The following is a 14,608-nucleotide window of genomic DNA, read 5'->3' as shown; positions in this document are numbered from 1 at the left end:
AGTGTTTTCACTATGTCTCAATATAAAGTGTTAGTTAAGTGAATATCAGTTGCGAAATATAGGGCCTTAAGGATGGGACTATATTTACCTGTTTCTAACAGCTGTAATTCCCTTATTTACCCAGTTGCAATAGTAGTGGGGATGACTTTTATTCTATCTCCCTATAGCTGAATCTTAGAAATACTGTATGCTTAAATATTTTATCCCTTGTACAGACAGTTTCCACAGTTCCTGTGGAAAAAAATAAGTGATTATTGTAGCATTGTGTTAAGGAAATTTTAGTCCTGTGTGAGATGTGGAAAGGTAAGAATAACTCAGATTTAGACTGTCTAAATGAGTTTATGGATTAATTGTTGTAAACCAATAATCCCTTCAGGATTAATAGTGAAAGAGATGACGCAGACAAGTCCCAGAAAGCCCCTCCCAGTGCTCAAGATATAAGAGATTTTGAGACCAGATTATAAAGCATAACATGGGGATTCTCTGCCTTCAAATAATTTGTTGGTGAACATAGCAAAAGCATTTAAAAAGGTACTTTTGATGGCATTTCGTGATGTTCAATTGCTCCTTCAAGTCCTATTTGGAAAGTACATTGTATACATTTATATGCATATATATGTGGATTTATATAATTAGACAAAGATGGGATTATTTATCAAAGTGGTTGTCAAGGCACTGGGAAAATCACAGCACAAGATGGTTTCAAGAGATGTTTGTGAGAGAAAATAGTGAATCAATATGGTAAAATCTGGGAAAAAAGTTCCTTTCCGAAGAAAAGCAGAATTGGTTTAAAATCTTAAGACTAGTAAAAACAATGTTTTTAATTCTATTCTGGTTTCTACCCTTTCTTGGCAGAGAACAACTGAATTTATTTTCAGCTAGTGCAAGCACTCTGGAGTTCCCTTAATACAAAGTACCATCACTTTCCAGGAGGCAACAGTTAGCATTTTTTAATTGTAGTAGCATTACAAAACCTCTTTATAGTGGGGTTATCTGAACTTGAAGTAGCGCATTCACTTAAGAATATTTAAAATCAGGTTAATACAAGTGCTAGGAAATATAAGAACCAATTCTGCTTTGGAACTTATACTATGACTAGTCTCCTTCACTACCCTTCTGTTGACTAAGACTATTTTAATCCATTGTTGAAATTCAATCCTATAAACATAAAGTGCTGATGGGAAGTGCCAGGTTGTGAGCAGGCAGAACACTGTCCATGATATAAAGCCAGCCAAACATGCAAACTTCCATATTGCCAAAGACTAATGGACATTGTATCAGGTCCTTTTTTCTTGGTTGTTCTTAGATATCTTCTTTCCTTAGCTGACAGTCTCCACCAGGATGCTAGTTAATGCTTTTGTGGGCATAAGCATCTCTCCAGTAGGTAATATTTTCCAAGTGCTATTTTACACAAGTCACTTAACTGCCACCTTAGAGTAATGACTTACTGTTGCTATTGACCTGGGCTCGATTCAATTCTTTTCCTATTTATCTTCACAGTAATAAACAAATTTGTCTTGTCAGTACAGTTTGTTTACTTAGGCCCTTCTGAAAAAGCACTTTCTTTATGTCAGTTACTTGTGGCAGGAAAAACAGTACCAGATAGAAAAGAACTGTGTTAGAGAAAATATTTTAGTTTTATATCATAAGTTCCTCAGATAATATAGCATTTATTAAGAAACTTCAGGATAAGGTCTTTAAGTTTTGGAAAAGTTTTCCAACTTAAAATTCACATCACGAGCGACAGCATGTGGGACCCTACCTGGTAAAAAAGCTAAAGGCAATTGTTTTCTTTTGAAGAGAAAAGCAAGAGAAAAATATTCACTTATCTAAAGCTTTGGCACATTGAGTTTTTCTGTATTCTTCCATTACTATTTGCGAGATTAGATCTGATTGTGTCTCAGGTTTCCATAACCATGCTTCTAGCAAGTGAGCTATGCCTCTAAGGAGCTGCCTTTGTTAGGAACAGTGCATTGTGGCAATATAGACACTGTGCTCTGTATTGCCATTTATAAAATGCAGTATGTGTTCCTCTTTGACTCTTGGACTACTTTGCTTCATCAGGTACGTCCATGAGCCAACTTTTTATGCTGTTGTTATTTCCCAAAATTTATTTCTACAGAAATGATCATTTCCAGTATAGGTGGAAGCAAAGGGTGGGAAAAATCAATTCTACCCATGCCCTGTGCAAACTGCTGTTGAGACCCTCATATCAAGAAAGACAGAAAGACATTTTGGTACAGATCAAAATCTGATTTTCTTTTTCTTATCACCCTTTCCCTTCCACCCATGGTGTCCTCCAGGTAGAGATGTATGGGCATAATAGATAATTTTGCACTCATTTAAAAAAAAAAAAAAAAAAAAAAAAATTAAAAAGGTAACATAAAGGATAACATATGTTGTCAGAATTATTAAATCCTGTTTTTCTTTCAGGTTTCCTCAGGCCTATGATAATTATTAAAATCTGAAAGTGCTGGCCAGAGCATGCTTAGAGTAGAACCAAAGCCCATGCTGTTTCTTTCCTCTGCCAGTTCATTGTACTTCTGTTCACCTACATGTTGGAAACAGGATCTCAGTGAGTCATGTGTGCAGGTTCTGTATGACTTGCAAGTCAGATTGTGCAGGTTCCTTGTATATTGTCAAATGAATCAATAACCATTTTTTCAGTGCTTCAGGACAGCTTAAATATTTTCTTATATGCTTTACATGCCCTTATGAAATTTCTATCACCATGTTATTACAAACTTTCAGTAAGCATAAAAAACTTTTGGTACATAATTTTAAGCAGAAGATTTCACTTTAAGTATCTTTGCCCACTTTTTTTTTTCACAAAAAACTGTTTAACAAAAAAAGAAAATGCATTAAATACAGTATCTTAATCATGCTGTGGGGCGCTGAATCACCATCCTCAAACACAACTAAAGTACTTTGCTTACATTTTAAAAATCAGCATATGTAGTAGTATCACTCATGGTTGCTCCTCTTTTGCTGGATTAAGCCTTCTGCCCCCCAAAACCACTAGAAACCAACTGAAGTTAACTGTTTTATTACTCTCTCATATACTTAAACTGTGGCTGTATGAGACAGCTAAAACAGACACATTCCCAGAACTATAAAATTACTGGCATATCACAATAATCCCTGTATTATTATTGCAATACATGGCAGAATATGAAAAGATTACTAGCACAAATTATGTAATTCAGTAGCAGGTAATGATGGCCACTGCTAATGGAATTAAACTTTGAGAGATATTAATAAAATGACATATAATACATACAGAAGCTTAATTCTCAAATATTCTGTTAAAGAAAACAAAAAGGTTCCTATTCTCCACTTAGAGAACAGAAGTTTCTTGTTATTAGCTAACATCAGTGGAAGGCAAAAATTGCATCACATACCTTTGCCTTCTCTTCATAATAAAAGCTAGCAATGTCCAATTCCACTGGTAAATGTTATTTTAATGTCTCATGATAATGTGAATTTCATTGCACTGCCCCAAAAAGGGGCACAGATTATCCTCTTCAAAGACAATATGAACTAATTGTAAGCAAAATAGCCCTAAATAAGAAAACCATCTACAATGCACCTGAAACAATTTAAAAATAGTAGGACAGCCCGACACAAGTACCACACACTTTTTGGTTTCTTGAGATTTAATTTTAAAAGCCCAAGATTTCCTCTGTGGACACTACTGGTCTTTATAGAACTGTTACAATCTCAGAAAAAGACAGGAAAATCCTTGTCTCAGGAAAACAAATTAGCACAATACCATAGGGAAAAACACTGCACTTTGGTGCAAGCCTGTCCTATGTCTCGTTTACATGAAATTTTTAATACGATACACTTTTATTTTACTTCCCTTATTGATGAAATAACACAGACTGCTTAGTAAAAGAACAAGTGCTGTGCTGAGCACTTTAGGGTTGATTTTGTTCCTTAAATAGAGCAAAAAACAGGTTAAAACAAACAGGTTTGGAAAGCTGGAATAGGCATTTTTGTTTGGTTGCAAGAGAGCATGCAACCATCAAACTAAATTAACTCCATCATTACTGTTCTTCCTTCACTATCTTTAGATTTTATTTCTACTATTCAAACAGAAATTTACACATGCCTTAATTTCAATTATTTTATATAGTAGAAAGAAAAAGATATTTTAATTACATATCAAAAAAACCTTTTTAAAAGTATTATTTTCTTAGATGTGTTTGTACTTTCCATTATTCTTAAAAGCAGCATGAGAATGGATGACTCTCCTAAACATGAATGGGCCAGTCACTGATGTAAATTTCTAATAGCATGTTCCAATTTAATTGTGATATAAAGTTTGAAATTAGTATTATTAGAATTTAATACTCCAGTCTAAAGTAAAAAAAAAACAACCAACCAACCAAACAAAAAAAAACCACAAAACAACCAAACCACCCTACCTTCATAAAAGGTGGATTGCTAAAATACATTTTCTTACATAATAAATGCTAACTTTGGTTTTGCTTTTATCTGTGCATAAAAACTATGTTGGAGCCTAACCCCCTTTTTTTTTTTGTTGGTGATGGTTTTGTTGTTATCATTTTTCCTTGCCAAATATAAGTCAACATCCTTTGGAATTTTACTTTAAACTATGGTACTAATGATTTGGTATAGTTTCTTTAAAATCGTAGTATTCAGCTTGGTCTAGCATATGCCACGATCTTTTTTTTAGATATTCGACCATTTGACATTGAATGACCATTTCACATTGAATGTTATATTGCTGCACATATAGGCAATACTTTAGTAAAATTCAGAAATACTTAAATGTCTGAATTTATATTGTGCTGGCCTTGAAATCCTCTAGTCATTAAAGAAGTAGTTACTTTTCTCTGAAAAGCAATTACCTCCTATAAAATAGAACTTTCAGAACTCCAGACATCACATATTGTACTGGGGCTTCTACTTCCTTTAAATACCATTCTGTAGATTTTGGCATACTAGCCTGACATTAATATTTGCTGAAATACATAAGAAATACACACACTTGCTTTCAGTCTTTGTTTTCAAGACCTTACTTCTTTCTGCTTTCCTGTATAAATTACTTGCTGTTCTCAGGAAATGAAATAATAAAAGAAAAAAAGTACTTCCAGAGATAACAGGCTATCAAGTTCATTTTTCCTTTGTCCAATCCAAAACTATTAGGACACACAATCACTTCAGAACCCTCATTAGGAAAAAAAAAAAAAAAAAAAAAAAAAAAAAAAAAAAACAAATTTGTGTATGTAAATCCATAAAGGTCATTACATTCATTGTATGTGGCTCAGGGAATCTGAGTCACAAACTGTTGATATATAAGACAATAACTGAAAGATTAATCAATTTACTTGCCCCATTGTATTCTTCCCCAAGCACCAATTTCGTCCACCAGATGATCTTTGGTTTGAACCTATACATTGGTTTGGTTTCCCATATATGGGATTAATTAATAAATCTTTGGAAGGCTGACACACAGGAATACTGCCAGCATGATGAACCTTTCCAGATTAGGATTAGATTTAGAGAATTAAGTTATGTAGCAACTAGGGAAAAAAAAAAAAAAAACCATTCAAGAAACTTTTTTGAGTTGTATAGGTAAGCTACAGGCTGAAAGAATGTAAAATTGCAGTTTGGGATGTAAAAAGAAATGCAAGATTGAATCTTTTTATCTTTTTAAATATGTTTTTTTCTTTATAGATCTTAAAGATCTGTATATATTTTTTCTATATTTTGTCACAATGAACTTACATTTTATAGATCTTTATTACAAATTAAAAGAAAAAAATGAGAACACTAAGAAGTTACTTAGATGTGAAAATGCAACAACTTATGAAATCACTGTATGTATCAATAACTGGGGGCAATACCTATCTGTTCTGTATACTTGCACTCCACTTTTACTCAGTCTTAATATAACAAGGGTAGTTAACCTTTTGATTTTTCTTTATGACATAGATGGGCACATGTCAGTTCAATATGCTTAAAATTTGAATTTGTTTGCAGTTTTTGAAAACAGATATTTGTGACTGCTATGATTCATTTAGGTTCAGCTGTGTGGTCAATTAGTCATGCTCTTGTCCCTTCAGTCCAAGTACACAAGTTTGAAAATACAGTCAGATTTTTGTTCTGAATTAGTAATTCATACTTGGTATTTTTAAAAATGGAATCAGGAAAAGGTACAGTTTCTTCTCTTGATTTCATCAGTCTTTTTTTTTTGCATATAGGAAAAACTACCACAACTTTTAAAAACATAAAACTCAAAGTATCAAACTTTGATATGAGCAAATGAGAAAGACAAAAGTAGTAATATTATGTGTTTTATAAAGGTAGTATATAATAAAATATTGTCATTTGCTGCAATGAATATTAAATAAATAAATATAACAGTAGTTAAGAACCAGCAGAAGAGAACAAAATGTATTTTTCACTGAAATGGAGAAGAAAGAGCCCTCTAAAGCACTTTTGGATCTTCATTACACTTAAAGATTAGAAGGGACAGAAAAATCTAATGATGTCCAGGAAACTGAAGAAACTGTCATTAAATACAAATACAAAACTAGGAAAATACAGTATGATGAAAAAGCTCCTCTGAATTGAGAAAAAGTAAATTTCCATTGACTATCTGTATTAGATTTTTTTCCAAGAGGCTGCCATGAATGCAAAGGTTGCTAAATATTCCATTCAGAATCCAGATGTCTCTTATTCCTTGAGACTGTGAAGTTGGGAATGCATTTTGTCCTCTGTCTACATTCAGGAGTCTGACAGTATCAAAGTGAGTTCTGCAGTCTGCATCAGCGGGAAGCATCTGGCACAAAGGACTTGGACAAAAGCCTAACTCCACTAAGTCAATAGCAAAACTCTCATCAACTTGACTGCAAACTGGAAGTTTGTGTCCAAATTATTACTTTTTTTCAGAGGTGGGCAGTGTTTGGATCAATTACCAGATGAAAGATCAATTCATAACATTACACTGGACATACTGCTTCACTTTCTGATGACTTAGCTCTCCACTTCTCAGTTTAGCATGTTCTTTCATATCCACCTTAGTGAATTGATTTGAAATTCACAGATGAGGCAATTTATGTAAGCACAACTGTCTAGATCTCATGTGTATTTGCAATAAGAACTGACTCACCAAGATGCATACATGTGTGCACACCCACATGCACATATAAACCCTTCCCTCACTGCTTTATTGTAACAGATATAACTGTAGGAAGGGCTCTTTAAGAATCCAAAGTCTTTCTCCATTTTCAAATTATTGATTAAAAACTGATGGAATGTAAATACAGACTTCCTTCTTTAAAGGTAATTAAAAAAACCCCAAAACTAACAACCAAAAAATGGGTTTTATCAAATGTAGTTCAAGTTGTCTGATATCAATATACTGCTTTTTAGAGTGGTGAACAATTATTGCTGTATGTATTTTATTTTTAAGAGCAGGATGCCAAAATCCAGAGTGGAGGAAGCAACCTTGTAATATTGCTTTAAAAAAAAAAAAAAAAAAAAAAAAAGTGCAAAGAAGACTAGAGCAAATACAATGAGAAAGCACCAAACAGAGAACAGCAAGAGAAATAACAATGCTATTCAGAAAATCAGAAGAATGCTGAATGATTTGCCATCAATGTGTAGGGGTGGATTTCCAATACAGAAATACACATTCCTTCTTTGATTCCAGCAGATCCAAGCATATGTTCTCTGAGCAGTCAAAATCCTGATCAAGCTGAAAACAATCACAGCGATAGTCAGGTATATTTCATGAATAAGTAGTGTACAGAATTTGTTGCTATTTCTCTGGACAGTCTTAGAAAATAAAAAGGTAAAGAGAAAGGACATAAACAATATACTATTCTGGTGGCTTCAGTGAGAGTTTATTCTGCTCACAGTTGACCTATATTTGGTCCTTTACTTTGAATTATGCATCTGAAGTACAATGTAAACAAAGAATAGTAGATAAGATATACTAAGCCATAGTGCAATGACATACAATGCACAACCCCCAAAAATTGCTCATCTTTCTGTAGCATATTATAATCTAATAAAATTTAAAAATATATATCAGCACTAGGAATTTGTAACACAATAAAAATACACTTCCCTCACTTCTATTGTAAGTATATACATATAACACTTCAAAATGCAAATAACTCTTAAAAGAACAAATACCATATAGGTTTGAAATTTCGGGTATTACTGTGCATATAAGTTATCAAACCAAATAGTCCTCTGCTAAAGAAACTCACAGGCATGTGAGGTAAGGTCCTCTAAAGGAACATGGTAAAAGATTAAAAAAGGAAAACATTCAAGGAAGAAAACAACCAATGTTCTTCCCAGACAGGTTCATTGTCTTATAAAAGATTACACTAGTTTAACAGGGATCCCTGCAGAGTGTGGCTTCTGTCTTAGAAACTGGGTTTTTTTCCTCTTACGTCTTTTTACAGATTTTATCAGAATGCTCAATTCTCAAAACAAACTGGCTCAGGACATAATCCATCACTGAATATGTATGTGTTCCAAAACATTACCTATATCTGTTGCTAGGTATACAGAATCCAGAGATCATTGTGTGCTTAATTATTAGTTACAATTTATCCGGAACAAGGATAAGAATTCTTATGTATATGTATTATATACTAATTTGTGCAGCACTTTCTGGCATTTTTGCGTTCATGCATGCAGGGTAATATTTAAGAAAAAGTGCATGTACCAGCATTGAAAGAAGAAACAAACTGAAAAAGGAACTATTAGCATATAATCACTACACTGAAAACCTCTACTGACTCAACCTTCCAGATGGACTACTTACAACATTTTCAGGACACAGTTTTAAAAGTGAAATTATTCACATGCAATTTTAAGAGCCAAATTCAAGAGAACAGAACACCTGAAAATAATGGGAACTGCAAAAGTACAGTAATTCTATGGAATAAGTCAATGAATGTCTGGTTTGCAATGTTTACAACAAGGACATTTAAGTCTTCAAGAACATTAACCTGTGTCTGCACTGCAAAAAGCTAAAGGGAAATGGATTCTGAAAACATGGATTCTCTAAACTAATGGATTCTTTTTTCATTTTACACTTTGGTCCAGAGAACAGATTAATATTCTATCTTAGAAGTAAAAGTGAGACAATGCTCTTCTAAATAAATTTAGTTACATTTATTAATTGTCAAAATTCCTTCCACATTTTCAAGTCATCATCTCATATATACCATGAACCCCTTTCTATATTGACAGTGGAACTTTGACACTTATGGTGTAAATCTGAAATTGTTACTGAAAACATAGCATAGTATCAGAACATATGAACTGAGATAATGCACTTCTTTTCCTTGCTTTTTAGTTCTTCATGTGTCAGCCAGTGTAATTTATCTACCGATTTCTTTGTGAGAGTCAAATAACTGAATCACAAAAATTCTGAGCTCCTTTCCAAGCTCTGCCTCACTTCCTCTATGACTTCAGAAGTCAATTAATCTTTTTTTTATTCTATTTCCCCTTGTGAAAATGGAAGCTGCAAACCATTCCCTTATTTTCCTTCTTTCAGATATGACTGCTGTTCTCCAACTCATATATTTGATACCAAAACATAGGCTAACTTAAAGTACTGTGCTGCAGACCAAAGGTATGTATGTTCCTGTAGCATTACTTGAGACAGCTTTAATGCACGTATCTCAGGTGTGGCAAATAGGATAATTATGACTGCATGGAAAAAAATCTCCAGGAAAGAACATGTGAGACAAAATCTGCAGAACTCCAGTTTCACTGCTATAGGTACTCTAGATAAATTAAAAAAAAAAAAAAAAAAGCCCAACAACAACAAAAACCTGGTTAGGCCACTACATTTATTTAAAAAATATTAAGTATATAGTAATTTGGAAAAAAAAAAAAAAAAGAAAAAACAAAAAATATTTCTAACAAAGCTGCAAGAAACATGAGAGACTTGACAGAACCAGTTGAATGGACATGAAACAGAACAATGAAAATCTCTACTTAGAGATTGTATGTCTAATTAATAACATAGGAATTAATATGAAAATTCTGCATTGTCCATTCTCCAAATGATGATAATATATCTTGAGCTACCCCTATGTATATTAGGAGAAATAGAAGTTAATGAAAAAAAAAAAAAAACAAAACCACAACAGATATATCATGATCAAAGGCTGAAAAACCTGGGAATATATAAAGTTCAGTTGAAAGAGAAATTATAAGAAAACGTAATAATCCATAGTATTTTAAAAGTATAATGGAATCCTTTCATGACCTTTCTCATAATGATAAAAAGAAACCATCACTAAAACTATTAAATAAAAGACAAAAGCAAATAAAAATAAACCCATTTTGATAGCCTTCAGGGGATTTTCCTATTAAAAGATACCCTTCAGGCCAGTAACTTGAAGAGGATTAATGACTTGAGATAAATTATCTTCATCATCATTATTACTGTTGTTATTATTATTTAGAAAACCACAGTTTAAAGCACATGCTGACTATTAACTGTTAAAGTCAGGAGCATAGGTAATTCTGAAAATATCTGACACAGGGCTTTTTTTAACTTTCCTTTGAGATATGTGGTATTAGCCATGACTAAAAGACCAGGAAGCTCATTTACCATGGTAGTGTCTTTACCCTTGATTTACAAATACAAATGTAATAAAAATGTTCTTGATAAAATTACTGTGCAATTTATGTTACGCCATTCTAACAGCAAAATTAGAGAAGAAGGCTGCACATATGAGCACAGTTTCCTTGTAAGTAAAGCTCCAAGGGCAGGGGATAAATTAACTCAGAAGTTACTTCTGGTTCTGCAGATTTTACTAATTAACAAGATCTTTGCATACTGAATTTTCACAGTCAATCTGCTAACATTTCTTTTTTTTCTTCCCTTTTTTTTTTTTTCCTCCTGCATCTGATACCGCAGCTAATCATCAGAACAAAACTTCAATTTACATCTGACAGTCATGTAGGCTGGTAGGTAATGTACAGCATAAAAAAAAACTAACTCCCTTACCCTGTATTTTCTTTCCAGCATTTTATCCTCTCCTGAGAAAATAGAAAGAGGCCTCTTAACAGCAAACAGAAAACTGAATTTCCTATTTACTTTGACTGTGAACTCAACCTTCTTACATTTGCCTTAACTATGAAAATTACTTGTATTTCCCCAGTCAGCTAGCAAAAAAAAAAAAAAAAAAAAAAAGTTGAGCCTACTGTGCTGAAAATTACTGTTTCAAACTTTAAAATCAAAGGAAATCCAAAGCAATTAGTTATAACTGCATTGTTTCACACCAATTGATATTAAATGGTAAATATTTGAAGCAATAGCAATTAATAACTAAGCTTCCAAAGTGCTGTTTCCATGGAAAATCTGCATGAAAATCAAGTATAAATTCTGATTAAAACCTAACCAAGCTAAACACTGCAGATTACCTAGATTCAAATTAAGTGTGACAAATGAACACTTGACAGATTTCAATTCCAATTCTATTTCTGTCAGAATGTTCCATTAATATAGAAGATTATATTATCAGAATTTGAACAATACATTTATACTTAAAATAGTTAAAATACAAGTGGACTTAAGAATCAGATCACAGAAAACTCTCATTCAAATGTCAGATATTGCACATATAAAGGAACAAAAGTACATTCTACCCTATTCTTTCATTATTTATAGATTAATGTTAACAAAAATATCTGGAGGCAGATGACATGACACTGTTGAAAACTTATTTTTAAAATGTGACAGCAAAATCCAAAAGTATGTGAAGCATAATTTTCATCACAGTGTCACCCACTTTTCAAAGGTCTCAGTTCAAGGTTTTATAAAGGAGAGGGAATTCCTGATTACTAAATGCAAATCCCACCATGCAATTTATTTTTTTTTTCATGGTAATTTTGTTTTCATTCACCTATTCATGGGATAATGTATTTGTCTAGCTTTATGTTTCTATCTGTTCTATCTATACAATACTGAATCCAACAAATTAATCTTACCAAATATAAATTATCATCTTTCAAAAAATCAAAGTACTAACATGCTTTAAATATTAGAATGCAATACCAGTTTTTGCATCAGCACAAAAACTTAAATAAACTGGTTTGCTTTCATTTTTGACACCACTCAAGCACTTTTCATTTTCAATTACACTTCAGTGAGTGTGATGATTTTCACTGGCTACTGAATATATTGAAAATTATATTCAACTGTGGCTCTATAGTTTTCCCAATACAGTTTAGACATACTCCATTTAGTATACTTTCTGAACTCAGAATTTAATGTCTACTGCACTGATATATGTCCAGGGAAATTAACAAATTGTTTAGTTTCGTTACCTTAACCACAAAATCTCACTGCAAAACAGACAACAAAATAATCATCCCAATTTAGGTACATAGTCTAGAAATTTTTTTCTGACATTTTTCTAGTAATACCAGTATCACTTTCTCCCCTCCCACACACCCAGAAAAATGAAATGTAAAGAGATATATTCATATAGACAACCAAGGAGAATATATAGACACACACTTATACACATATATAAACTAATATATCATCTTTTTAGATGGATAATACCATCTTCCTTTTTGGTCAGTTAGTCATCTGCTGTTGGGATATGCATTATAAGCATATGTAGACTGCTGTAGCCATTCTTCAGTCATACATACTAGATTTGGCAATATCTTACCACAAAGAATAATATATTTTTATTGGGTCAAGCCTATCTCAGGAAAGACAAAAAACAAAGAACAATTATCCAGTGCTGTAATGCCTGAAAAACTAAAACATGCACTTAGTCAAACTAATTAATTAATTCTACCGCAGAAAGCATACCACCCTTCTTTCATATACACCCAATTCCAACTGGATTAGCAAACCCATTATTTCATTCGTTATCAAAAATCTATACACTTTGACATACAATAATTTATTTTATTGTTTATGGGCAAATGAAAAGACAATGAAGTCAGTGTCTGACTTCATAAAATTTTAGATGAAGGCCAATAAATGGAGAAGAGTAAAACATTCAGGTTTTATGAAATACAGTTCAAATTGAAGAGGTTGGTTTTTGGTTTTTGTTTTAAATTTTATATAGATTTAGATAGAAAGGAAAATAAAACCTGAGATTTAGATTACCTTTATTTTGCCATATCTGGAGAATTACTATAGAATAAATAAAGATCCAGCATTTTTCCCTTCTACAGAAATAGACCCTGAATTTAAATGAGATTTTTAAAATGTATTATACAAAATAAACAGTGAAGAAAAGGAAAGTAATGTCCTTTTTTCTAAATAATGAAGAATGGACTTGACAGTGTTATTTTGAAAAGACTATAAAACATTTTGGAAGAAAAGGGAATTCTCTAGAATGGGGTTTTTAAATCCTGCTTTCTTTTGCTGATGCTGTACATACTACATTCTGGGAAATTTCCTAAGTAGTTGTTAAACCAAAAATGGAAGGAAAAGAGAATATATGTCCTTTATGGGTTTTTATCTAAAATTAAAAGTCTGGAATTTAATTCAATTACCATCTCCCCAGCCCTCTACTGATATTTTTTTTTCAATGTTTTAACTGTTTCTGCAGCATAGTTTTTAAATCGTATAAAGAAAAGAAAGTGCTGGGTTTATTTCAAGTGTTATGTTCCATTATTTTGTATATCTACATTTTAACAAACTTTAAAATAAAATAATAATTACAATTTTAGCTATTTAATATACTTATTTATGTCTGTGGACTGACCTTTCAAAAGTCTACTTAGTATCACTTGCTAGTGAGATTATGTGTGTGAATGTCGTGTTTGCCCCTACCATTTTCCATATGCTCTGCCTCACCAACACTGCCATCCGGCGTAGTCCTTTCGTAGTTGTCCTCTGGGAGTGGAAGGGCACCCAGTCTTGGCCCTGATGAACTCTTACTGCTTGGTGTTTCTGACTCCTCCAGACCGCTGTCATAGCAACTCTGCAATGACCCTTGATGCGGGTCCTGAGGCTGACTCACAACAGAAAACGTCACTCTACGAAACGGCTGCAAGAGAAAAGATTCTGAATGTCACTGAAAAGTTCGTTCTTTGAACAACTGATTCTCAAAACATGTCTTAAGCAAACTAATATTTTAACATTTACCAATTAAACAGTTTTGTCTAAATTAAAGAAAACAGCAAGTACAGTCCATAAAAGGCCACTGGACCTGTGGATTTTTACTGTGATATATGGTCCAGAACCTTCCCACAGTTTTTCACAGCCTTTCAAATGGCTGCATGAGCTAAGAAAACTGTCTTAGAATTATTTATAAATTCTGTACAGTTCCTCATTTACTCAATAGTAATAGTTTGACTGGAGTTTATATTGGATTGCAGAAATGTACTTGACAGTGTGTGCGTGTGTATGTGTAAGATTGTGCAGGTGGTTATAAATGCTCACCTGTAGACTGTATTGTGGGTATTAACAACATAGCACACCCATAAGCCTTTTTCTAAATCACTTCCTGTGGTTTTGAAAGCTAGCTGACATGAGAAAGGAGGAGAAAAAAAAAAAAAAAAAAAAAAAAAGGGGGGGGGGGGGGGGGAAAGGGCCATAGATGCTCAGTAGGATCTTTCCCTT

General features: G+C 32.9%; 1 protein-coding gene across 1 annotated transcript in view; it reads right to left on the bottom strand.

Annotated features, from left to right (window-relative positions):
- PCDH7 (protocadherin 7) overlaps positions 1–14,608 on the bottom strand; it is a 298,562-nt gene that overhangs the window by 139,309 nt on the left and 144,645 nt on the right. The window contains exon 2 of the mRNA XM_026846931.1: positions 13,925–14,033. Within this exon, the coding sequence (XP_026702732.1) occupies positions 13,925–14,033 (109 nt within the window). The remainder of the gene's footprint in view (positions 1–13,924; positions 14,034–14,608) is intronic.

This window comes from Athene cunicularia, assembly GCF_003259725.1.
Source record: "Athene cunicularia isolate RWA chromosome 4 unlocalized genomic scaffold, athCun1 chr4_part1, whole genome shotgun sequence".
Taxonomy (NCBI): domain Eukaryota; kingdom Metazoa; phylum Chordata; class Aves; order Strigiformes; family Strigidae; genus Athene; species Athene cunicularia.
The sequence above is the reverse complement of the archived record's forward strand: the minus strand, read 5'-3'. Positions and strand labels throughout refer to the sequence as shown.